Source organism: Jaculus jaculus, chromosome 2, assembly GCF_020740685.1.
Source record: "Jaculus jaculus isolate mJacJac1 chromosome 2, mJacJac1.mat.Y.cur, whole genome shotgun sequence".
Classification (NCBI taxonomy): Eukaryota; Metazoa; Chordata; class Mammalia; order Rodentia; family Dipodidae; genus Jaculus; species Jaculus jaculus.
Window position 1 is genome coordinate 180,076,801 of NC_059103.1, and position 27,242 is coordinate 180,104,042.

The window sequence follows — 27,242 nt, forward strand, 5'->3', positions numbered from 1 at the left end:
TAAACACAACACTCAACTACAGGCTCTGTTAAGAGATGCACTTAAAAATAAGACTGATAAATTCAAAGAAAATGATGAGTACTAATTTAAGTCAGTAATAATATATTAATGTCACACAGAGAAGGTTTCAAGGCAAAAATTATTTCCAGAGCCTACAAAAGAAGAAAGCTACTCCATAATGTAAAAGAATCAATTCATGGGGTTATTCCTAAAACATTAGTATAGATAAAATATATAAGGTAAACATTAGCTAAGAGGGAATAAAAGATAAATCCATTATTATAGTTAAGGATAACATCTTTTCTAGGAAAAGTTACCTACAACAGTCAGATCAATATTAATATTTAAATTTCACTAGCAGGATTGTCCAAGGTGGGAATGGATGGGCCCAAGGAATTATAAATAACAAGAACAAGGATAAAAATTGAACTTGAGCTGAGCACGGTGGCGCACACCTTTAACCCCAGCACTTGAGAGGCAGAGGTAGGAGGATCACCAAAAGTTCAAGGCTACCCTGAGACTACATAGTGAATTCCAGGTCAGCCTATGGTAGAGGGAGACCTACCTAAAAAAAAAACAAACCCTGAACTTGAGGGTTGGAGGGATGGCTTAGCAGTTAAGATGCTTCCCCACAAAGTCTAAGGACCCAGGTTCAATTCCCCAGTACCCACATAAGCCAGATGAATAAGGAGGCACATGCATTTCAAGTTCATTTGCAATGGCTGAAGGCCCTGGCAAGCCTACTCTCTGTGTGCCTCCCTCTCAAAATAAAATATTTTGAAAAATATTTTTTAAAAAGCCTGAATTTGAATTAACTAGAACGAGGTCTTACACAGCCCAGGGGCAAGCACACTAAAGCGTGTATACATCAAGTGTCTGCACATTAGATTAAGGGAAAGAAAGCATTAATCCTTCCATTTTATAACATCCATGTTTTCTTACCAGCATCACCGATAAGTTCATGATTCTTCCAAGGCTGTCAATGAAGTAGACACTGTCCTGACACCATGGATCACAGTGTAGGTAATTATACATCCCAAAGGCATGCATATGTTCCAGCGTATACTGATCATCTCGAAGTTTCACTTCTGCAACAGCTGAGATACAAATAAATAAATGAACAAACACAACATCAACAACTCCACCTCAGATCATTCTTTTTTACAGAATGCCTCCAGGGCAAAGAAATCATGCCCTGCCAATCACAAAGCCCTTCAGGACAATTCACTGTATGATTCACTCAAAACTAATTTCTTGGTACCTGTGAGACTCAGTGTGTATACAAAGGAAAGAGGTGTAAAATGGCATGGCTACACTCATATACAACTCCCAGAATGCACAGGCCATAACAGATTAGGCTTTCATGCCTCAAGTCTGTTTTTTTTTTAAGCACTTCTGACATTGAGTCAAAAGAAAAAAATTCAAAAAATGAAAGTACTCCCTGTCTTCTGGGTAAGTAAGCCCAATTTATAAAATGTTTTTGTGCTTTTTATAATGTTCCCACCTCCATTATAATCATTCATGTATTTCATGCATAAGTAAGAATCCTATTATTACATTATTATATCATTATTCACTTATTACAATATACATAAATACAAACAGTAACTTCTCCAGCACCATATTATGTTTTTCCAATGATAGAGAACAGTGTCATACATACTTAGAACAGGACTTTCTCTAACTTTAATCTGCCATATGTGGTTTGTCTCTTGCACTCCAGCATTTCCAGACAGTTAAGAACTCGTACAGCTCAGGGCTGCTCGTGACCCAAAATTAACTAACTTCTGCCCCAACAGGAAATACTAAGTGGACTACACCAGGCTTACTTATTGCCTTATTATAAAATTCAGTTTTCTGTATTCTTATTGTAACTATTTTCTTCTTTTTCCACAATACTTTCCCTATTTCTAATACCTGCCTTGAGTCTGGTAGGCACATTTGTTTAGCAAATTATTTTAACAGATTCTAATAACACAACAAGAAGTACAGTCCACTTTCTAAGAGCTTAAGACCCAGTAAGGAAACAGACAGTTGTCAAATAATCACATAAATTTTGTGTGATGAATTTTGTATGATTAAACGGTGATAGAAAAATCACTGAGGGCTGGACATGGTAGCACATGCCTTTAATCCTAGCACTCAGGAGGCTGAGGAAGGAGGATCACCGTGACTTTGAGGCCAGCCTGAGACTACATAGTGAAATCCAAGTCAGCCTAGGCTAGAGCAAGATGCTACCTCAAAAAAAAAAAAAAAAAAAAAAAAGAGAGAGAGAGAAAAGGAAGGAAGGAAGGAAGAAAAGTAGCAGCAGCCAGGCAGGGCAGAGCCCAACACTCAGGAGGCAGAGGTAAGAGGATTGCTGTGAGAAACTACATAGTAAATTCCAGGTCAGCCTGGATTAGAACAAGACACTACCTCAAAAAAAGAAAGAAAGAATAGAAAAATCACTGGGTACCATAAGATATACAATGAGAACTTACTTGAGATTAATGAAAGTATCCTTAGGATGAAGCCAAGATACACACTGAAGTAATTTAAGAAAAATATACCACCATGCGCAGCAGAAGAGCTGTACTGCAGATGAATGAAGCTGGGGACAGGGCAGGAATAGATCATAAGGAGTCTTTCTTTCATTTTTTTCTTTCTTCTCAAACTCATTGCAATAAGAATTCATTGGTTTTAAGCAGCAAGAGTTAACTACTAGGCTACTACCCAGAGATGACTAAAGTCAGGTAACACTTCACAGGTTAAATCCTAACTTTATGAGAGAATTTACAGGTTGAGGAAACTTAGTGTTTAGCTGAAAGAATGCCCCTTTCTAGGGGATGATTAGAAATATATTCACCACTGAATAGGACAGGAACAATGACCAACTGTTGGTTTTCTAGCACCACTGTGTGGATGAAACTCGATAATGCAGAAAATGTGAATGTTAGAATTAGTCCACAGCAATAAAGTTAGACAATAATAAACTACACTCCCTCCAGGAGGCATTAATTCCCAAATCTCCATCAGCTGTGAACCTAGCATTCAGAACACCTAAGTTTATGGGCGACACCTGAATCAAACCACCACATAAACCAAATACAGTTGCTCCATATTTGGGCAAAGAGCTCTGGGTAATACTGAATAAGCCAAAGGCTTCTTAACCTTCTGACTCACAACAGCAGCCTACCCACAGCATGGAGATGTGGAAAAACACTGGTAGACTATGAAGAAACGGGGTTTGGTTGTCACATTTCAACAAAATAATTTATACTGGGACACAGGAGGCAGCACGGGGCATATCAGTTCTAGGGTAGCTGCCTCTCTGCCCTGGAATGGAAAATGAAAAGCTGTAACTGTACTTATTATAGCTAACCACCTTGAGCACAAAGCTGGGAGGCACAGCATCTCTAATGAAAAATGGGGTGCAGATCATGTACAACCTAGGCAACAGCTGAGATCTGGGGCTGAGCCTACCTCTCTCAAGAGAAGGAATGCTGGCCAGGGAGAGTTCGGCCTCTACCTGGAGCTTTGAAACCACTAAAGATGAAGACCACTTTTAAGAGAAGTCAGTAACATTTATTTACTGATTTATTATTTAATGTTTTAATTACACAATACAAATAAATGAGTATAACTAAAGAATTCATTCACTTCAGGGTCAGGGAATGTGGCTCAGTTGGTAGAAAGCTTTTCCATCAAGTACAGAGCCCTGGTTCAATACCAAGCACCACATAAACTGCTTGGTCATTGTCAGCTATGTAGGAACTTCCAGGCCAGCTTAAATTACAGGAGACCCTGTCTCAAACAAGCAAACAAACAAAAACAAAGATCTTTGGCCCCAACCAAAGACAGTCTTCCCTAGTCTTTTCACCTAAAATTTTTATATAACTGATAATTATAGGCCTTTATAGGAAAATTGTCAATGCTTCATAAACCTTTTAAAGCATAAATTTTTCATTCAAACTATTGATTGTCTACTATGTGCCAGGCACTGAGCTTGGCCTTGGGCATGTACCAGTGAGGAAAACAGATCTGCTGTCTAATGGTGCTTGCTTCTGCTTCTCAACCACTTGAAATAACTACCATGTTCAACCACACAAAACTGCCACTATGAAAACAATTAAATATGGCAGAATCTGGGCTGGGGAGATGGCTTAGCAGTTAAGCGCTTGCCTGTGAAGCCTAAGGATCCCAGTTCGAGGCTCAACTTCCCAGGACCCACATTAGCCAGATGCACAAAGGGGTGCACATGTCTGGAGTTCATTTTCAGTAGCTGGAGGCCCTGGCATGCCCATTCTCTCTTCCCTCCCTCTTTCCCTGTTTGCTCTCAAATAAACAAATAAAATAAATATTTAAATATGGCAGAATCTAATATTTATATAAGCACACTGTTTTACAAAAGGGAGAATGCAAAGAACATTCACTTCTTTACATAGGTCACTTTTGGAACCATTCATCTTCTCTCCAAAGAGGTAAGCCTTTTTTCTTTTATTTACTGAGTTCGTCTATCATACACAACTGCACAGAAGCAGAAGACTACATTCAAGTTTGTGTAATGAGTTCTGAGTAAGGCTACTGGATGGGGAGGAGCCAGAGTGAGAAACAAGTTTTCTGCTGTCATAACCCACCTGGCTTGCTATGGTCCCCACATCATCCTCCGTAAGAGTAGACATGCACTGCTTAACAAGGGCTACTTAAATAAGGAGTCTCTACTTAAATAAGGAGTCTCTATGGCTCACCTTCCCTTTATTCCAATAGCCTAAGTCTTCATCAGCTTATCTTCTCTCAGCCTTGAGAGGGTTTAGAAAAATCAAGTGCCCAAGACCACACAGATTAGAAAGAGCATGAGATTCTGGGTCAGCTTTGTCCAAGTGGCTTGTTAAAGTAGCCAACTTCTTCTCACACTGCTCATCTGGTTGCTTCATCTGCAACAAAGGTTCATACGACTTCTACAAAATTACTGAAAAGTGTGCATTTATAGCATGCAAGTATATGCTATATGGTGCATTAGCTTAGGTTTCCCAGTCATCTTTTCCCTTCCAAAGCTAATGCCCAGTAGGTATTTATGATTCCATTTCCTCCTACATAAAGCTATGTCCTCTCCACTGGTCCCCCTTACCCTCCCTCCATTTAAATATGTTCATGTCTCTATTCATAAAACAGAGAAGTCTCTTCTCTGTCTTCTACTCAGAGCAGAATCTCCACCCCCTCCTGTGACAGTTAATCTCAATTGTCCACTTCATTGTAATATGAACTCTTCCAAAGATTAGGAAAGCTCCCCTCTGGGTCTCTATGAGGATATTTCAAGGACAATCAGACTATAAGGCCTCTGATCTAATGAATGGTTTTATCCACTGACTGGTTCAACTTGTAAATGGGCTATGGGGAGGAAGTGGAGTGTGGCAAGTGGGACTTGGTTAAACAAAGCCCAACACTGGGGTCATACCTTGCAGCCCCTTCCATTCACTGCTCTACTCTGCTTCAAGGACACAGTGGCTCTACCATGCCCTCTCTGCCATGAGGGATGAAAATCTTCCAAACCACGAGCAAAATAACCCTGTGTTCCTTTAAGTTGTGCTAACAACAAAAATTAACAGAGTCACTCAGCACTTCTCAAAACTCCTTAAAAAACAGTTTACGCTTACATTTTCTCGCTACCCTTATTAACCACTTCCAATTGTTTCTAGCTCCAAAATTCTTGAGAAACCATATTTTCATGTAAAATTATATATTGAACAATTTTTGTTTGCAGCCAAGCTGGAATAATAGAGACTAAATTTATCATCAAAATTATCCAATGAGATAAAATAAATCAGACAAACGAACTCCATGAAACAGCATTTCCAATAACTAGACATTCCGCAGAAGGATCAAAACCCTGACAAATCAGAACTACAGCTAATAAACAAACAGGAAATAGATGATTAAAAAAAATCTCAATGCAATGTATGGTAGGAAAATTTCATCCTACCACTGACCAGATGAAATAGAGAATGCCAATAGGAAATGAAAGACTGAATCTAACCAAATCTAGAATCAAGTTAAATGTAAACACTCGTTAAAAGGTAGAGACTCGTTAAAAGGTAGAGACTGTCAGTTTGAAGAAGCAAAAAGAAATAGAATGAAAAGATATAAATGGGCTGGAGAGATGGGTTAGCGGTTAAGCGCTTGCCTGTGAAGCCTAAGGACCCCGGTTCGAGGCTCGGTTCCCCAGGTCCCACGTTAGCCAGATGCACAAGGGGGCGCACGCGTCTGGAGTTCGTTTGCAGAGGCTGGAAGCCCTGGCGCGCCCATTCTCTCTCTCTCCCTCTGTCTTTCTCTCTGTGTCTGTCGCTCTCAAATAAATAAATAAATAATTTTAAAAAATTTTAAGAAAAGATATAAATGATAAAAGCATATCAGTTTATAGAGAGAGAAACCAATCAGTAGTCGCCTAGGGATGGGGTAATGTGGAGAAGAGGGAGATTTACACAAGGGCACAAGGAAACTTTTGGGAATGATAGCTATGTTTATCACCTTAACATCATAGTGATGACTTCAGAACTTCATGAAAATTAAGTTGTTAAACTGTATACTTTAAATATATGCAGTTTATTTTCAATTATTAGCTCAATGAGGCTATTTAATGTGAGTGACAAAGAATCATCTAGGATGGGCATGGTGGCGCACACCTCACAGCACTCGGGAGGCAGAAGTAAGAGGATTGCCATGAGTTTGAGGCCCCCCCTGAGACTACACAGTGAATTCCAGGTCAGCCTGTGCTAGAGCAAGACCGTACTTTGAAAACAAAAACAAAAAAGAAAAACCTAGGACTCACCAGACATGTGCTCACGTTGGAAATGAGCACTGAAGAGATGGGCGCAGGACCCAGCCATCAATACAGAGAACACAAATAGTGACGGCTACCACGAGTGAGCATAACTGTGAAACACTGGGGACTAGGACTAAATATATATGTATATATATCGCGCCAAAGAAATGCTGAGGAGGGCTGGAGGGTTGGCTTTGTGGTTAAGGTATTTGCCCGCAAAGCCAAAGGACCCAGGTTCGATTCCCCAGAACCCATGTTAGCCAGATGCACAAGGGGGCACACACATCTGGAGTTCATTTTCAGTGGCTGGAGGCCCTGCCGCGCCCATTCTTTCTCTCCCTTTTTCTCTATCAAATAAATAAATAAATAAATAAAAGTAAACTAAAAGTGAAAGAACTGTTGAGGAAATAACATGCAGACCAAGATGAAAGAAGTATACGACTTGGCCAGGTAAAATAATGGGGTGGGGGGACAGCATAAAAGTACATGCTAAACGAATATTCTAAAAGGGATATATAAAATAAATACCCAGAAATGGAACTGCTTAATCAATTTTATAAAAACATTTTTTTATTTCCTCTTTTTGGGAGAAAAAAAGAAAATATCATTTACTGGTTATGTAATAGAAGGGATTCTGGAACAATTTATTCACATTATTTAACACACCTTCATCCTCTCATCCTTAAATGCAGTGGTTTACACAGCTGGAACATTAACACAAGTTTGCTGAATGAACAAAAAATTTGGTTAGGATAATGGAAATCAAGATATCAAGAGGCCCTCAATTATACCATTCCATCTCTTCAAGTTAAGTCTCTGAAAGAATTAGCTTCTCTTCATCAATCTCAACTAATTATGTTTTGCAAGACTCTAAAGTGTATCTCCATTTTACTCACCCTCCAAACTCAATCTCCGTGCCTGATGTTAAAAGTTACTCATCAAATTTAACATCTGTTCATTATTTTTTAGATTTAAAATCTTCAGATAGTACATCACTTCTAGATGTGCATTCTAAATATAGGACCTAACTGACCAACACAGGTAAATGAGGACAAGGTGCAACCCACTGAGTTTTAAAGTTAACAATTTCAGTGTAAACCCAGCTTTTTAAACTGAGTTGTGACCCCCACAGGGTCACCAAATATTTGGCAATCATAAAAGGTTTCTGAACATTCAACAACTGAATTCAAAAGCAAACATTTAACTACTCCGAGGTGCTTCAGTGGTCACCCTTGTTTTACTGCGTGCCTTCACTAGTCTTGGTTTTGAAACCATGCAAGCACTATGCACTTTGCATATGGCTGTGTAAGGCCAATGCGTGCTGCATGAAACACCTTGGTTCAGAGTTGAGACTACTGCATCTTGACTTGCTATGTTTTACTGAACAGCTTTTTGCTCTTACCTGAGCATAACAGGCCTGGCATGAAAGTGCCTCTGTGGGTAAGATGCTTGTTGCACAAGTGTAAAGTGTGAGAAGACCCTTAGTTTGGGTCCCAGCACATATGTAAAGCTGTATGTGGAGCATGTCTGAAACCCCAATGCTACTGTGGCTAGAAAAGGGGTGGAGACAAGTGACTCCCCAAAAGCTCACAGGCCAACCCAACCTGCTTGGCACACACAGAGGCTCACAATAAGATACTGCCTTAAGCAAGGACCTGCAGCCAAGGTTCCAGACTCACAAACACCAAGATAAAAAGGTCGTGAATGTTTTCCTACCATCATTTCTCAGCATGTGAGTTGCATATTAATATTTCTTTGAAATGTACTGGGATAGATTGCTTAATTTTAAAAACTGCTTTGTCAGTTGCTGACTTAAGCTTCATTTAAAAAACTAGTTAATGAATTTTGGCCTGGGATTAGGACAGAATTTTCAATAATTCCTGAAATGGTATTAAGCATATTTGACACTGTATGCTACATACTGATGCAAAATGGTATTCTCAGCTTTGTCTATGACCTGCAGTACCAATTATCCATCCAAGAATTTTTCACAGAATAAATAAGTACCCCATCTCCTTCATATACAAATTTGCTTTTTGTCTTTAATAAATACATTTTATGCATATCAAGGAACTGTTTCAAAATAAGTATGACTTATTAATGGTAAGTTTGATATGTATGCTTATTTTTTAGACTTACACTCCCAAAACCATGTAAAAATTTCTCAGGGAAAAAAAGAATGCAAGTAGAAAAAGTTTAAGCACTTCTGATTTAGAACATGACATATTCTAAGATTATTTTTAATGTTTAGTATTATTATTATTGTTAACAATGTATTTTGTATGGATACCTCATGTGTTGATGCCCTCTTTTTCCTCATCCCTGCTCCCATTCCACTGGGGACGCTCCTCGGTGGGGTTACAGGTATTCCCCATGGAGTTGTGGTTTCATTTAATTGTATGTGTGTATGTGTATGTACAGGCATGTATGGGCCACCATGGATGTGTGGCAGTCAAGACAACCTTGGCATTGGTATGTCAGTCCTTTCTTTGCTTTGAAAAACGGACTCTCCTGCAATTAAGATTTTGCTGCTGGATAAGCCTGCTAGCTTCTGGATTCTCCTGCTCTGCCTCCATAACCACAGGAAAGTTGAGATCACTGACGTGTGTGCAATTGTGTGCCCAGCTTTACTAGGTACTGGGGAATCTTGGGTCAGTAGACTTGCAAGCAAACAACTTTAACAATGAGCCATTTTCCAGAATTGAGAAAAAAAAATTTTTTTTCAGTGTTAAATTATCCCTATATTTATGAAATGATGGTGAAGTTCATGACAGTTTTTAAGAAACATTTTCATGAAGAAAATTTAAAGGTTGGCAGAACTATGACATCTTATTTTGTAATGGATGGATGCAAAGGGTAAAGGGGAGATGACCTCACTGACTCGGTTCTCTAAGCTGTGGAGATTTGTTTCACCAGCAGTATAGGACCGCAGTGGTATCCTGCATACACTTTCTCTCTTTCTCTTTGCTCGTGTTTTCTCATAAATGGAATGACTTCAAGTCCTTTTACACAAGTTCAATTTGAGAACTAAGGACAGAGTGGGGGGTAAGTAAAAGAGAAACACATAATTTTAAAGGAGCTCAGATCTAGTGGAAAAAATACCCAAATAAACAAAAACATCACAACAGTTACTGACTTACACTAAAGGAATGTCAAAGCACAGACAGAGACTAGTGAGGACACTAACATATTTAAGGTAAGCAACATACATGATTTGCACTGGGATGGAAGCATGAAGTCGAAAATTTGGAGTTTGCTACATGCATAGGTTTACAAATGGGATAGGAGTAACACAAAAATACACCAAGGATGACTCTAACATGGAAAACTACACAGACCTGCACTAACGGTCCCAATTTCTGTTTTTTTGTTTTGTTTTGTTTTGTTTTTCGAGGTAGGGTCTCACTGTGGTCCAAGCTGACCACAGTGACACTATGTAGTCTCAGGCTGGCCTCGGTAATCCTCCTACCTCTGCTCTCTCCTCCTCCTCCTCCCCCCATCCCCCGTGTAGGTATTAAAGGAGTGAGCCACCATGCCCAGCGGCCTGTGCACTAATTTTAATTAACCTTTCCAACATTGACTTTAAGTTTGAGTTTTAGGACAAGAGAAAACTTGCTGAAAAGCGCTCATATTGCAGAGTCACTTACACAGTGCTACTTACCTCCTGGAAGAAGCCTGTGCTAGTCTGTTGAAAGATGACAGACCAAGATCAACTGAACAAAAAGCCTGAAACCAGTGTACTGCTAGACAACCTCCAAGGAAGTCAAGCAAGGATGAGCACAGCTGCTCAGCTGAGCCTAAGGAAACAGAAAAGTCCTGCCAGGACAAAAAGTTGCCATCTAGCTGACCCGCACATGTGTGAACACTGCCTGGTCTTTGTTTTGATACAGTAAGTTTTGTTTTTCTTATTTCGTTTTCAACATATTAGCTAACTAAACATAGCACTATCACTTACTGAACAGATGGGGAAAAGGAGATTAAATCAATGGAAGGAAAAGAAACTCATCTTTTACTCTAACCGAGTTAAACTTAGGTATTACTCCTCCAGGAATCTTTCTCTGGTACACAAGGCTGATTCAGGAAAAATAACTAACTGCCACTCTATTTAGTACATATCCTTATCATTGCCCTTCCGACATTATTTTACAATGGTCTTCTTAAAGTTCTTTTCCTAAGTAGGTAAACTGTGTTATACAAGGATGAACTTTGCCTGTTTATCTTTTAATCTCCGGATTTTAATAACAGATATTTCTGACTTTAAAGACGTGATCCAAAGACCACGTGTATCAGAATCAGCAGAGTCGCATAATTTAAAACGTAGATCTCCCGGCTCACTCGAGAAAAACGGTAGTTCTAACGCTGAAGTATAAAGACTGGAGTAGCCTGTCCAACGACTGATGAGCAAGACAAATAGTAGCAGCACCGTGATCACTGCTACCTCAGCTTTCCTTTCAAATTTCTAAGCGTTTTTCTCCGGAACAGAGCCCTCACGGTGCCAGGTCCACGGTACTTGAAAATTCTAACTGGAATGCAGGAGAATTTCTCGTCTAACTGGCTCAGTGAACAAGGAAAGGAGCTGGGGATTTTCCAAAGAGATGTGGCTTCTCAGCCAACACGTTTACAAAGGATGCTCCCGGAAGAACGTCCGGCTTTCCCCTCCGCAGAGGCCGGGGCCGGGACGGGAAGGAGCGACCTCGGGTCGGGAAGGGCGTCCCGGTCCAGGGGCCGCCGCTGGGGTGCACGCCCCGAGGAAGGCCACGCCCCAGGGGTGCACGCCCGAGTCCCCAAGAGGGTCGGGCCGGTGGCAGCCGAGAGAAGGGAACGCACTGCTAGCGGGCGCCAGCGGTCCCACCTGCGTCGAGCTCCAGCTGGTAACAGGGCAGCGGCTCTAGAGACAGCTTGTAACCCTCGAAGCGGGGGTCCAGCAGAGGTCTCTTCACGCGCAGCGAGCAATTGGCCGCCTCCATCGCCTTCCAGGATCCCAGCGCGAGAGAATCAATAAAGCTCTTGTTGAAAGGTCCGCGCTTCACTCCTGGAACCGAGTCTGGGAAGCAGCGTGGTTCCCATCCCAGAAGACATCGCGGTGCTGAAATGTCTTCTGGGAAGTGTAGTGTCCAAGAGCACGGTGACTTCCCATTGCATGCTGGGTATTGTAGTTTCTCAGGCACGTTAACTCCAGGCCTACAGCAGAGTGTAGACTTCCTTACCCAGAAGGCCAAGCGAGCAGAAGGCGGCCCGCGCTAGTTAAATTCTCACATTATAGGCAGGGTGTCCAGATCCCGCCCCGGAAATGCGTGTTCTAGCTTTCTGTGTGCTTAGGTGCCCGAGCTACTGAGGGTCTAAGTCTGGGCAGCCGAAGAGTGTGGTAGGTAACGGTCGTCAGCGCAAGGGTCATTTCGTCGCTGGGAAGGGACGGCCCTCGCCCGCGGTGATGGTGGTGAGCTATGCCCGTGGTCCTCGGGGCCGGGACCCGGGCCCAGCCCAGGCTCCTTTGATGTGCTGTCTCTCGTTAGCGTCCCCGACCCGCGCTCGCGGGCCTGTAGGGCTCTCCGACAGGGCGTGCTGCTGGAGTTGGCCTGAAGCCAGTGCTCGCTTTGTTTTCTGGCTCCTCCCCTCCCGCCTCTCCAGCTGTCCCCGCCGTGTTTCATTTTCCCCCGGAATGTCCGCACTGGGAAGGATCCCCTAGCGCCCTGGTGTTAGCAGTGAGAAAACTGAGGCCTTTAAGAACTAAGTGACTCGTCCAAGGTCACGCCCCGTACTTTTAGGGTCAGTATTCTTGGTCCGGTGCTGACCGGACCGTGCAGTGATTTGGAAACTGTTAGCCTCCAACTGTAAATGCAGAGCGTTAACCTAGTTCTCGGCCCCTCTTGTCTTACACGCCTACCCATCCTCCCCCCCCCCAACTCTGAAAACTAGTTATTCCGAGTTTTCATATACACGAAGTGGGGCAAGACAGAGTACTTGCAAGTTAGTGGCAGATTCCATGGGAAAACGTTAGCTGATTACAACTTTATTTAAACTTTCAATGGACAACGTGCCCCAAATCTTAACCATCCTCTCCTTTCTACACTGTTTTGGTTTTGGTTTCCTGTTTTAACTGACAATCGAGAATTTTCTCAATTAAAGGTTAGTTCGAGATTTTTTTCCCCCTTATCCCACCAGTAATGACTGTATGTGATATTCAAAACGCACTCAGCTAGAGGAGCCTTTGTAATTCTGGATGCCTCCTAGTGAACTGTAAAGTAAAGCACCTAAAAGTCTGATCACTTTCTGCAATTGTACCTCAGCTTTTATTGATGTTCAGGATATATGACTTCTCCAAATTTGAATGCATTTAGGGTTCAGGAAAGATCCAGCAGTCGGTAATGATGTTCAGTTCAATAATTGGGGTTTCTGGGATCAAAGTACTTAAATTCAAAATTTGTCTTCACCATTTTATGTCTCTGGGCCTCAGTTTTCTCATCTGTTAAATACAAATTGTGCATAACAGTTAAGTTTGGGGAACTAAATATGATTTTTTATAATAAATTCTACAAAGCTTTAGCCCAAAATTGTGCACCTAAATGATTAGTAAATGTTATAATAGTAGTTATTTTCTTAAAAACTACTTCCTAAAAACTTAGTAAAGGGCATGTGGGGGAAAACAGTATAGTAAATAAGACTTGGGATGGAGTAAATAATACTAAGGATAATGATAACCATACTTATCTATCATCCTCCCCTCTATAGACAGAATATGGGGTGTGTTAGGATAATTGTCTAGAGGATTTAGAGAAAAATACTTTCTAAATATTCTATATCTCAAAATACATGTTGCTGTCCAGGTTAGCAAGATGAACAAAGATGCGCAGATGAGAGCAGCGATTAACCAAAAGTTAATAGAGACTGGAGAGAGAGAGCGGTAAGTGATAGACTGTGTTAACAAGTTATATTTCACTGTCTTTAATAGTTACATCATAGTTTAAGAATCAGAATGTCACAGAAGAAAACATGTTAATGAAAAGAATGACAGAAAATTAAAGCTTTTCAAAGTGTGGTACCTAAGATCGGTAAGATCCACCGGAGGTGATGGCACACACCTTTAATCCCAGCACTTGGGAGGCAGAGGCAGGAGGATCACTGTGAGTTTGAGGCAACCCTGAGATTACATAGTGAATTCCAGGTCAGCCTGAGCTACAGTGAGACCCTACCTCAAAAAAACAAAAAAAGAAATAGTTGAGAACAATACTGTAGGATTCAAGAATCATTTTACAAAGATGAGCAAGAAATGTTGCTGTCAAAACCTGTATACTATAGTGGAGGAAAAAAATACATGCCCAAATAACTTCACTTGCTCAGGATTTTACACAGAATCAAGTACAGTTTCCACATGCTCTTAACCCTGAAACAGCATGTGCTAATACTATTCTGAAGTAGTTTCACTTCTTACAGATCAAGCTTATATAACACGGCTTAATATGATAACTTCTAGCATAACAGTCACATTATATTCTAGCTACATAGTCTACTAGCTTGTACCCAGCCAATATAATTCAGTTTCCATGTGAGCAGAAATACCTTTGTGTACCCATCATCTAATGCTTTGCCTGGCACTGAATTGGCCAAGTAAAAATTTGAAAAGATAAGTGGTTTGAAAATGCAAAGGTGTGAAAAACGGAAAATGACTCCCAGAACTGAGTGGTAAAGTTTATAAGAGAAATGGAAGAGAAAAACACACACATATATATTTACATGTGGAGCCAATGCAGTCTTTTCAATTCTGCCTGGGGGCGATTGGGTAAGATCTCTATAATAAAAGTGTTACTTCACCTAGAGTAGAACAATTAGTACTTCCCTCAGCCAGGAGAGGAGAGGTTGATCTAGACACAGGGAACAGAATGTTCTCAGAGAGCTTTGGCACATGGCAGTGCCCTGAGAACTGCAGAATGATAGACAAGAACTAAAAGGTAACAGTGTGCAATTGGAACTGGACAGGATTATGGATTTTGTAGAATTCTTTCCATTGAAACTGAATTCAAAACTTGACTTATCCATATATGACCAAATATAAGGTCATTAAAAAAGCAAGGGCTTGATATTGCCCTTGAACTTGTTGCAAGATGTATCTTTTCCTCTCTCAGCTCTGCTTTCCTCTTTGTTGGCTTTATTCTCAAACAGGACCTACCCACAGGTGCAGAGATTAGCAGTTCAAGATTTACATTCCACCTGCTCTGAGTACCTTTCTCAGCAAAGAGCCTCACTTGATTACCATTTTGCTTAGGTAATAGGCAAGTTATGATCAGCCTTTCCTAGGTCCTATTTCTATCACAAGAACTTTGTATATTTAAGTGGCACAGTGTTTTTGTTTGTTTTGGGTGGGATGTTTCCTTGCTTGGGTTTTTTGTTGTTGTTTTGTTTTGTTTTTTGCTGTAAGAGGAAGGGCAGGAAGATGAATGCCTTTGGTTTCCAAGGCACTATTGTTGCTATCTTTATTCTTGGGTGATGGGAATTATTAAAGATTTAAAAATAGTAGTAACTAGATCACATTTACATTTTGGGAATTTTTTGTTGTTATTTTTGTTTTCCGTGGTAGGGTCTCACTCTAGCTCATGCTGACCTGGAATTCACTACGTAGTCTCAAGGTGGCCTGGAACTCTTGGTGAGCCTCCTTCTTCTGCCTCCCAAGTGCTGAAATTAAAGGCATGTGCCACCACGCTGGGCTACATTTTAGGAATTTTATATTGATAGTATGGATGATTGACTTGAAGGGAAAAGTTGGATAACAAAAAATGTGTTAGAATTGTATATTGGGTTGCGAATGACAAATAACAAAAATTGAAAAGAGAGTTTTCTTTTTCAAAGCAGGAGAAAAACCCTTTCATCTGAGGAAGGAGGCATCAGAGATAATGTGTGGGTAATCTGAGGCAGCACTGAGAGGAAGGAGTGGCTAACTGGAGGAGAGTACGGAGAAGAGTGGGTAACGGGAGGACAGTGCTGAGAAGGAGTGGGTAACGGGAGGACAGTGCTGAGAAGGAGGAGTGGGGAATGGAGGACAGTGCTGAGAAGGAGGAGTGGGGAATGGAGGACAGTGCTGAGAAGGAGGAGTGGGGAATGGAGGACAGTGCTGAGAAGGAGGAGTGGGGAATGGAGGACAGTGCTGAGAAGGAGGAGTGGGGAATGGAGGACAGTGCTGAGGAGGAGGAGTGGGGAATGGAGGACAGTGCTGAGGAGGAGGAGTGGGGAATGGAGGACAGTGCTGAGGAGGAGGAGTGGGGAATGGAGGACAGTGCTGAGGAGGAGGAGTGGGGAATGGAGGACAGTGCTGAGGAGGAGGAGTGGGGAATGGAGGACAGTGCTGAGGAGGAGGAGTGGGGAATGGAGGACAGTGCTGAGGAGGAGGAGTGGGGAATGGAGGACAGTGCTGAGGAGGAGGAGTGGGGAATGGAGGACAGTGCTGAGGAGGAGGAGTGGGGAATGGAGGACAGTGCTGAGGAGGAGGAGTGGGGAATGGAGGACAGTGCTGAGGAGGAGGAGTGGGGAATGGAGGACAGTGCTGAGGAGGAGGAGTGGGCAATGGAGGACAGTGCTGAGGAGGAGGAGTGGGGAATGGAGGACAGTGCTGAGGAGGAGGAGTGGGGAATGGAGGACAGTGCTGAGGAGGAGGAGTGGGGAATGGAGGACAGTGCTGAGGAGGAGGAGTGGGGAATGGAGGACAGTGCTGAGGAGGAGGAGTGGGGAATGGAGGACAGTGCTGAGGAGGAGGAGTGGGGAATGGAGGACAGTGCTGAGGAGGAGGAGTGGGGAATGGAGGACAGTGCTGAGGAGGAGGAGTGGGGAATGGAGGACAGTGCTGAGGAGGAGGAGTGGGGAATGGAGGACAGTGCTGAGGAGGAGGAGTGGGGAATGGAGGACAGTGCTGAGGAGGAGGAGTGGGGAATGGAGGACAGTGCTGAGGAGGAGGAGTGGGGAATGGAGGACAGTGCTGAGGAGGAGGAGTGGGGAATGGAGGACAGTGCTGAGGAGGAGGAGTGGGGAATGGAGGACAGTGCTGAGGAGGAGGAGTGGGGAATGGAGGACAGTGCTGAGGAGGAGGAGTGGGGAATGGAGGACAGTGCTGAGGAGGAGGAGTGGGGAATGGAGGACAGTGCTGAGGAGGAGGAGTGGGGAATGGAGGACAGTGCTGAGGAGGAGGAGTGGGGAATGGAGGACAGTGCTGAGGAGGAGGAGTGGGGAATGGAGGACAGTGCTGAGGAGGAGGAGTGGGGAATGGAGGACAGTGCTGAGAAGGAGGAGTGGGGAATGGAGGACAGTGCTGAGGAGGAGGAGTGGGGAATGGAGGACAGTGCTGAGGAGGAGGAGTGGGGAATGGAGGACAGTGCTGAGGAGGAGGAGTGGGGAATGGAGGACAGTGCTGAGGAGGAGGAGTGGGGAATGGAGGACAGTGCTGAGGAGGAGGAGTGGGGAATGGAGGACAGTGCTGAGGAGGAGGAGTGGGGAATGGAGGACAGTGCTGAGGAGGAGGAGTGGGGAATGGAGGACAGTGCTGAGGAGGAGGAGTGGGGAATGGAGGACAGTGCTGAGGAGGAGGAGTGGGGAATGGAGGACAGTGCTGAGGAGGAGGAGTGGGGAATGGAGGACAGTGCTGAGGAGGAGGAGTGGGGAATGGAGGACAGTGCTGAGGAGGAGGAGTGGGGAATGGAGGACAGTGCTGAGGAGGTGGAGTGGGGAATGGAGGACAGTGCTGAGGAGGAGGAGTGGGGAATGGAGGACAGTGCTGAGGAGGAGGAGTGGGGAATGGAGGACAGTGCTGAGAAGGAGGAGTGGGGAATGGAGGACAGTGCTGAGAAGGAGTGGGGAATGGAGGACAGTGCTGAGGAGGAGGAGTGGGGAATGGAGGACAGTGCTGAGGAGGAGGAGTGGGGAATGGAGGACAGTGCTGAGGAGGCGGAGTGGGGAATGGAGGACAGTGTTGAGGAGGCGGAGTGGGGAATGGAGGACAGTGCTGAGGAGGCGGAGTGGGGAATGGAGGACAGTGCTGAGAAGGAGGAGTGGGGAATGGAGGACAGTGCTGAGAAGGAGGAGTGGGGAATGGAGGACAGTGCTGAGAAGGAGTATAAAGAATCTGGGTTTGATTTTTCATGGCGTTCCCGAGGTTCTCTTATGTTCCCTTTCATGTTAGCTGCTGGGTATGCAATAGTGAAGCATATGGTCTAATGGAGTTTACATTCTAATGGAAGGTAGCATAGTTAATGTGTAATACTGTAGTGGTAATGAGTACTACAGGAAGAATAAAGCAGACACTTGCACAGGGTGATATTTTAGACGAAGGATACAAAGCTTTGTGAATCTCAATATGGAAGGATATGACTGAGCTTTTAAGGGCCACTGTTCTTAGATGAAGTGGCCTGGAATTTTTGAATAATGCAGCAAGCAGAGTAAGTTGTGTGAGGGAGAAGGGTGTTAAAATCAGAACACAGTTGAAGAGAAGGTAGATTATGTAGTACAGTCTTGTAATTCTGAATAAGTTGGGAATGCACAGGGGGATTCTGAGAATGTAAATAGAATGTAAAATTTAGAAGGTTTAGTAACAGTTAGAGTGGAGACTTGAAAGCATTGAAGCTAGTACATTTATATGCTGGGTAAACTTTTTAAAGCTGAATTCTATAGGGCTTACTCATGGATTGGATGTGTGTTGGAGTGAAGGATGCTGCTATAGTTCCAAGCCCCAGAACCAGAAGAGTGGATGTCATTTTGAGAATGGAATGAAATGTCAGAATGAAATTGAGTTTGAGCTTTGGTGAGGCTGAATGACCTAGTTAGATATACAAAGGTGGACATGCCACATAGTGTATCTCTAGGGATATCAAATGAGTAGTGGTTTGCAGGCAAAGAAAATGTGTTTGAGCTGGGCGTGGTGGCACATGCCTCGAATCCCAGTACTCCATAGGCAGAGGTAGGAGGATCACCATGATTTCGAGGCCACCTTGAGACCACATAGTGAATTCCAGGTCAGCCTGGTAGAGAGAAACTCTACCTCAAAAAAAAAAAGGAAGGAAGGAAGATAAGAAATGTTTGGTTTGCAGTCTGACATGTATTATCAGAAATTCTTTCATTTAGGGATTTTAGAGTTACAGAAGTTAGTGTGACAAGAGCTGGCAAATACTTTGTTTTGCCATTGGTTATAATATACATCATTATATTTAGCATTCATAAAATCCTGTTAATTAAATATAATAGGCATGCCAGTTTCTGAACTGTCAACGTGAAGGTATGAACAGTCTAGAAGTTAGAGAGCAGTGCAGGACACCTGAAGAAGACATTGTAATCCAAGACTGAGTTTTGTTCATTTGTTCAGCACCTTAGGTTCACTAACACCAGCTGTGCAAGAAATTTTAGCTCAGGCTGTTCTGGATCTCACTCTGTATTCCAGGCTGGCCTGGAATTCATAGCAATCCTCCTACCTCAGCCTCCTGAGTTTGCTTATAGGTGTGCATCTCCACACCCTGCTGTTTAAGAATCCTGACACTCCTGATGGTGAAGGGAAGAAAATCTTAGAAAACAGAGCTGCTTGAGAGGCACTTAATCCTTCCTCTTTATTGACTTCTACTCACATCCCTGAGTTTAAATGACTCCTAAAATATCAAAGAACTATTTAAGCAATAGAATCAATGTTGAGCCATAGGTAATGTTTGGGGACTGGAAGACAGGGAAGATTTAGTTGAACTTTGCTTCAAATATTCTGGTTTATTATGTACATTGTTGTTTAATTTGAAAACATTTCCTTTTTAAACAGCCTCAAAGAGTTGCTGAGAGCTAAATTAATTGAATGCGGCTGGAAGGACCAGTTGAAGGCACACTGTAAAGGTAATCAGTTCGACTTAGAGGATAAGCTAGTTCCATTGCTCTGAGCTGGGCTGGTCTGGGATTCACTAGAAGAAAGTACAATCAGTAAGGTATGAGTGCTCAATCACAGTTGTAAGCACATAGGAAATTCAGTCTTATAGTGATGGTTTCTTACTTGTTGTCTGCTGGTCTAATTCCTAAAATTTTAAGAACTTTCTTTGGATTTCTCTTTAATCATGAATGGAATGAGTATTGAAGTTTCTGTCATCAAAATATTGAATGTTGTGTTTGTAATAACTAATAATCTTATTATGCATTCCCTTAGTAAAATGAATGCCCAAGGGTTAATAGACTTAAAGGAACTGTGCATTGTTGATAACAATAATAGTATTTTGAAATTTTCTTCTATAAAAGCCTTTAGAGAATATTCTTTTTAAAATGTGCAGTAGAAGCTTGTGGTCTTTGTTGCTTTGTTGGTTTTTGACTAGGTGTTGCTGCTATTACCTCTTCGTAGGTTATACTTATCACTTAGATGTGCTTCCTTTCTGGGTCACTTTTTTATATAGTGAAATTCTAAATATTTGTAATAAATCCTCACTGTATGTGATGGATTCTACAAGTAAGAGTAATAGACACTGAATTTACCATAGGAAGTCGGTGCAGCAACACTGCTGAGGTCAGACAGACTTCACTGGCTTAGGACTAGAGCTGGATTCATGTTTGAATAAGTTATTCCATCTTTATGCTTCAATTCCTTGCCTTTAAAGTGGGAGAAACATCTAGGGCATTAGATTATTGTGGATATTAAATGTTGTAAACTATCTAACAAGGCTCCAGTAAAACTAAAATAATAGATTTTATTGCTTTGGTACATGTAGACTTAGTGTAATTACAGTAAAATTAACTGTCCAGTTATAAATTTCCAGCTTTTTATAAAGGTTGGATTTGAACATTTGTTCAAAGTTATTCTAAGTCTTGTAGTTTGTAAGTTTAACTTAAAAAGATGGACAGAATTTATCTTTTAATCTAAAGAACGCTTAATGTTTTTGTAGGGCTTTAAATTTTCATTAGAAAAGAAAAAAGAAGTATCCTCTTTTTATTTAAAGACCAATCTATACTCTAAAATCATGATTTTAACCCTTCCTCTATGAAAATCTTTCTTACAGATAATGATTTTAAATATGATTTGTTTTTTGCTTTTGCATAAGAGGTAATTAAAGAAAAAGGACTAGAACACGTTACTGTTGATGACTTGGTGGCTGAAATCACTCCAAAAGGCAGAGGTAAGGGAGTATAAATTGCGTCAAAGGACACATGGGCTGCCGGACATTTTTTCTATCATTTGGAGTTTGTTCTTTTTACAATGAAAATCACCCTTTCCAGAATGATTGTGTTCTTCGATCTCTTCACATGGGAAGAATTCCAACTCTCAGTCTGCCTCTGGCAGTCTTGAATTGCAGTGAGATTATAAGCCCTGTTGGCACTCTAGATCAGTATCCCAGAGCAAGTGATGCAGTTGTTAAGGCAGATCTTCTTCATTGTGCAATTTTATGTAGAAAGTTATCACCTGAAGCTAAATTTATGAACTTTATCAGACAACTGCTTAATTACTCAAAATTCTACTCCATCCTGACTCATTCTTTTGCTCTCTCTTTTGTTAAAAATAAATGAAGGTCTTCCTTCTTGAATGTCCAATTAAGAATTTGGTAATTTCATAACTTCATGTTGAGGGTCATCCATGTTTTAGACTTAGACAGCAACGGCTTTCTTTTTACCTTCCCTCTGTCACAGAAGGCAAAGCAAAGAGAAGATAGGAGCTTGGTGACATACAGTGCATAGTCGAGCGCCATGTCATTGACATTGTAGATCCAGCACGTGTTGCATTTACTTTTGATACATGTACTGTTTGTACTTAAAGTGAAAGCAAATAAGATAGATATTTTTGCACATAGATTACTCAAAATAATTTGAGTATAAAATAAATGTTTGGAAATTACTGTAGAATTACTGCCTGTTGAAAATAAGCTACAGAGCCCCATGGTTGTCTAAAAACCTGTTTACACCTGAAAAACCTATCTGTTTTTAAGTATGTTTCCAAAGGAAAATATTTGTTTGAGTTTATGCTTTAACTTTATCTAATTACTTTTTCTATTTCTTGATCTGTTGATGTTTAGGAACTGGTTTCTCAGGTTAGAGGTTATCCTTTCCTTCTTTAACATTTGCATCTTGTATATTTCAGTGTTTTGTACTTTCCTTGCTAGAGAATGAGCAAATAAAGACAAGTAAAAATAAGTTGTTTCATTTGGTCTTTTTTCCTTAGAAGTATTTTTTTATTTGCAAAATTAACATTGGTGACATTTTTAGGAACTGTATATATGTATGTATATATATATATATATATATACATACATATATATATATATATAATTAGAGTCATGTAACTACCACTACAATCAGATTACAAAACAGTTCCCTCTCCCAAAAGTTCCCTTTATCTCAATTCATCCCATAAGAATGGTTCTGGTTCTCAGTCACCATAATTTTAATGAAAAATGCTTTAAATATATTTATTGATTATTGATTACATTTACAGTGGACTTTAAAATATGTAATACATTTATAGATAGGTTTAAACTGAATAGTTTACAAAGAGGAATAACTGCTTTACTTGATAAATCTTTATAAAAACATTGAACTATAATTACATTTTCCTCTGGACACAAGTAAATATATTAGATGTTTGAGTTAATTATGTTTTCTTATTTCTTTTGTTCAATATTCTGAGTAGATAATATAGCCACATGGGTCAAATTCCATGAAATAAAATATAACTAATGTTGCAGCATTCACATCTTTGCTAGATGACAAAGAATATCCATATGTTATTTCAATAACATAATTGCTAAATTACCTTTGAAAACAGTATGGATTTGTCCCCTCAGTAGTTAATATGAAAATGTCTGTTTTCCTTTAGTTGTGTTATTGAACTTGGGGTTTTAGTCTACCTGATGGGAAAACATGCTGTCTGAATATCATTTCAGAAGGCAGTGCTCTCCTGAGACTGGACCTTTCTTACATTCAAGAATTAGAATTGTTTCTCCTTTTCTCCCATTTTCCTTGTTCTTTTGTTAACCTGCTCTCTTTTCCTTATCAATTGGAAGCAGCTTTGTTGTAGCAAAATCAGTACTTTCTATAAGAATATTTTCCCAGTTTTCATCTTTTGACTTCGAATAAGGTAATCTTGACAGCTGTAAAATGTTCTGATTCAGTCAGATTTATCAGTGTGTTCCAGCCTCAATTTTAAAATAGCCTTGTACATTTCTAGTTTAAAGGATTTCATGTTTTCTTCTTTCAGATATATTTACCTGTTTTTTTTTTTTTCATTCAATCATGAGGGTTCTATGAAATGGCTATAATAGTAATCCCTAGTAAAATGTCAAGTCTTAAGTTGACATGTGTTGATTGGAATCTTCTTACTGTGCTGTTTATGTTTGTGTTTCAGCCCTGGTACCCGACAGTGTAAAGAAGGAGCTCCTACAGAGAATAAGAACATTCCTTGCTCAGCATGCCAGTCTTTAAGGTTGAATTAGCTTGTGTTGTTCTGTGGTTTTATTTCTGAAAGTAAAACTTGCCATAAATTAGAAATCAGCTTCCCAAAATAAAGTCCTTTTTTGTATGATGGTATACAGTTTTCAGTAATGATGTATACACTGTATTGATTTTTTCCCTAAATGTGTTATTTTAATAAATATCTCATGAATGAGTTTGATGTTTGCTTGGATTTTGGGATAAATGGGACTTTGTCTTTATTACTGATTCACTAGGTTTGTTGAGAGGAAAAGACAGCAGTTCATATAAGCCAAGTATTTATATGTGTGGTTCTTTGTGGTAACAGTGAAAAGTCAGCAACCTGTCCTGGTTGTCTCCTGTGATGTATTCCTCTTTTGAATCCCCACAGGACTTTGTAGATTGTAATACCCCATCCTGTGTGATAGTCACTTGTCTTTTTCTTATTTGTTATAATTCTGAGGGTTAGGATTGGGTCTCACTCATCACTATGTGCCTTCCTTATGCTTCAAAGAATTACCATCTAGTGGAAGAGAGAACATTTGCAAGCTGCCTGCACACCAAGCTCCTCCCACCTCCTCTTCTCGTCTCAACTTTGAAAGCAGAATCTAAATTGCATCTCCCATACACTGAGGTCAAGAAAGAACGTAATGGGAATAATCTGCACCCATTAGCTTTACTCTGACATCAGGATTGCCAAATCCAAAGGACTCTTGTCTGTCGTGTGACCTCTGCCGCAAAGTGAGAATGCTGACCACCCTGCCACTTGGAACTCTTCATCCCACTCCTCACACTGTTTCTTCCTACCACTGGAAGCTCCTCCTGTTTCTTGTGGAGTACCCTTTGCTGTATGTGACTTGTGTAATGTTTCGTAGGGTTCTCTCTGAGCCCTCTTTCTGACTAACTGGATATATTGTCCCTGGGCCAATCCCAGGAAATGGGTCTGACCATGGCTTCAAATACATGATAAACTGTCTCCAAGCCATACTTCTTGCCTCAAGACCCCATATACTCGTGTGTGGACCAGCTTCTGTGGATATTCCACAAACACCTCAACCTGACCATTTTGAAAGTAGTCATTCTATTTTCTCCTCAGTATCTCCCCCTGCTATACTCCTTACTTGTGGTACCTCCCAGACACAAATGACCCAAGATGTTTGTAAATGCTGTTTGTGAAGGTAAGAGATGGCACAAGATTATTTCTGCAAAGCTGCACAGTGGTGTGCATGCTGCTGACTAAGGACCCCTTTGAGTCCAGCAAGACTAACCTAATTATCTGCCCTCAACCCAGGCCACTGCAGTAGACTCCTCATCTTTGCTCCAGGTCTGTGCCTCAGCCAATGTCTCTTCCTCACTTTTGCCTATGTGGCCTTACTAAAATTCAAGTCTGATCATTTACTCCCCTACTTGAAATGTCTTTTGATGAAATCCAGACTGCATACTACCTAGGCATTTCTGAATCTAATATGCTCTTCTGTACTTTAAAAAAAAATCCCCCTAGTCACTTGGTTATTTCATCCTTTCATACATTTGAAAATTCACTGACCTAGAAAGCCATTCTCTTCTAGTGATCTCATTCTTGCTTGCTCTTCAAAGGTCAGCTTGAGATTTTAAAATATTCTGACAGTCTTCTGATTTAGATAACCAACCACGTTTTTGTGTGTTTTTTGAGACAGGTTCTCACTGTATAGTCCAGCTGGCCTTAAACAAACTACGTAGGCCAGGCTAGCCCTGAGCTTGGACCCTCCTGCCTTTGCCTCCTCGGTGCTGGGATTTCAGGCATGTACCACCGCGCCTGGCCCATCACTATCTATTTGAAGCAGTTGTATGTTTCTCTTCAACACCATCATTCTTGAACTTTTGCCTGCATCTCCTAGAAGGGAGGAAATATGACTTCTTTGTATGATACCCATTTCTGAATGAATGGGAAAGGGAATGAATGAATAAATGAACATTACAAGAGCATGAAATATGTTTGTAATAAATGGAAAGTAATGGAGGAAAGGCTTCTCATTGATTTTTGGTTCATGGTTCCAGAACTAATTTTATCTTTTTCATGAGTATAAAATTTAAATGTCTGAGCTATTCATGTAATTATTTATGTAGGCTTTAAAGTTTTGGGCCTGAGATGTTTGTACACACAAACCACCATCCTACCCAAAGCAATGTTAAGCTGTCAGTTTCTCCTCTTTAAAAACAGTGTTTGAAAGTAATGATGGAAGTGTTCCTTTTGCTCCCCCGTTATCAAAAAGGCTATACAGGAATTGTTAGAAATAACATGTTAGCGCTGTACATGGAAATAAACCAAAAATGGCTCTTAGATATAGTTTTAATAGCCCAAGTGACTACATGAAAATGTTTTGAAAATACCTTGAAATGGGACAAAAATAGCTGAATTGAAAGTACTTCGTAATAATTTAAAGTAGTAATTACTAAGAACATAGATTTGTGTTTTTGTTTTAAGTTGGTTTGTTTTTATCTGTTTCTGTGTTGAGACAGGGTCACATGTAGTCCAGGCTGGCCTGGGACTTACTATGTAACCGAGGATAGCCTTGAACTAGACCTCCTGCCTCCACCTCCCAAGTGCTGTGATGACGGGTGTGTACAACCACACCAAATCTAAGAAATAGATTTAAATGATAATGTTGAAACAACCACCTCAACTGCACCATTACTTTCATGTTTCTTTGGCATCTTATAAATGTCTTACAGTATGCATCTAGAACCACTGATATCTTGCAAAATAAACTTACTTTGTCAACATCTGGACTGTCATCATTGACTTACAAAAAATAGAAATACATTCTTTAAAACTCGGATGCTGGGGATGGGGAAGATGGCTTAATAGTTAAAAGTTATTTGCCATACAAGTGTGAGGATCTGAGTTCAGATCTCACATAAAAGCCATGTATGGTGGCACACACCTGTTATCTCAGCACTGGTTAGGTGGAGACAGGAGGATTCCCAGGATTTGGTGGCAGCTAACTAGTGAAATCAGTGAGCTCCAGACTCAGTGAGATACCTTGGCTCAAAAACCAAGATGACAACTTATTGAGGAAGACACCCAACATTGACCTCTGGCCTTCAGATCCACATGATGTTTGTACTTTTACACACATTTACACACCACACATGCCAAATAAGACATCTTGTCCCCTTTCACGCTCAGTGTTGTGAATTTAATTCTGTTATTACATACCTGCACGAGGTTGATATAATTAGGATCATTATAAGCTGCTTTTACAGGATTAAAGAAGGCCCAGCTAAATTATTTATCCAGTCCCTTGGATACATGTGTATCATTTGGTGCCAAGCCAGGGATTGGTAACTGGATATAGACTTCTCACAACGTAATGAAAAAAAAAAAAAATGCACCCAACACAGGAGAACTGACAGCTGCTCAGTAGCTGAAGATGGAAATGATACTGTGTGTGAGTGTAATTAACCCTTGTAAAAGGCTGTCTCATGTTACTTTGGTTTCATAAGGTCCCTCATATTTACTACTAGAAACCACAGGAAAGCATTGGGTGAGTTGGCCAACAAAACTAGATCATTTAAATTCTCTGCTTCTCAATTAAGGGAAGAATGACTCTGGCATCAATTTCTTTATTGGAGAGGTCTGGCAGGAATTAAGATAATGAAGTTATAACTACGATGGGTAATTAGAACCATTGTTATGATAAAAATTAGAAATAGGAGTTTTCTACTTTTACATAAATATATGAATTATACTTGTAAGATACACACACACACACATATATATATATGTATGTATATATATATGTATTTCTCAGAATTATCTAGATAACATTTGTTGATAGGGAATTCCTACAAAAATATAGTCAGCATAACTTGTGATTAAAGTAGGATAAATGTTACTAAAAAATAGTTCTTAGCAGGGCAAAGTATAGCCTGTTTTACTCTCATTCTTCTACTGTGGAGTCAGTAGCACAAACTGTATATCCCATTTCTGTGTTTATCATTTGTGCCCACCAGAAAATTCTTAGTAAGTTCTAAATAAATATGCAAGAAAAATAAAGGTAAGTTCATAGCG

The 27,242-nt window shown here is 40.8% G+C and overlaps 2 protein-coding genes across 4 annotated transcripts in view; one reads left to right on the forward strand and one right to left on the reverse strand.

Moving 5' to 3' along the window:
* Positions 1-11,857, reverse strand: part of Nudcd1 (NudC domain containing 1) — a 76,765-nt gene extending 64,908 nt beyond the window's left edge. Inside the window, exons 1-2 of the mRNA XM_004661389.2 lie at positions 11,652-11,857; positions 943-1,097 (exon numbers count right to left, since the gene is read on the reverse strand). Coding sequence (XP_004661446.1) covers positions 943-1,097; positions 11,652-11,766 — 270 coding nt within the window. The 5' untranslated portion in view covers positions 11,767-11,857. The remainder of the gene's footprint in view (positions 1-942; positions 1,098-11,651) is intronic.
* Positions 11,858-12,084: 227 nt separating this feature from the next.
* On the forward strand, positions 12,085-25,951 carry Eny2 (ENY2 transcription and export complex 2 subunit). 3 transcript variants are annotated; one of them, XM_045144000.1, is made up of 6 exons: positions 12,091-12,236; positions 13,624-13,700; positions 19,572-19,642; positions 20,830-20,904; positions 23,124-23,201; positions 23,703-25,951. In XM_045144000.1, exons 1-5 carry the CDS (start codon positions 12,231-12,233, stop codon positions 23,198-23,200), a joined length of 306 nt encoding a protein of 101 aa, XP_044999935.1. In that variant the 5' UTR covers positions 12,091-12,230; the 3' UTR covers position 23,201; positions 23,703-25,951. The 3 variants fall into 3 exon arrangements, with proteins under 3 accessions (XP_004661448.1, XP_044999935.1, XP_004661447.1); XM_004661391.2 differs by having other exon boundaries at positions 12,085-12,164; positions 23,124-25,951; XM_004661390.3 differs by having other exon boundaries at positions 23,124-25,951.
* The last annotated feature ends 1,291 nt before the right edge of the window (positions 25,952-27,242 follow it).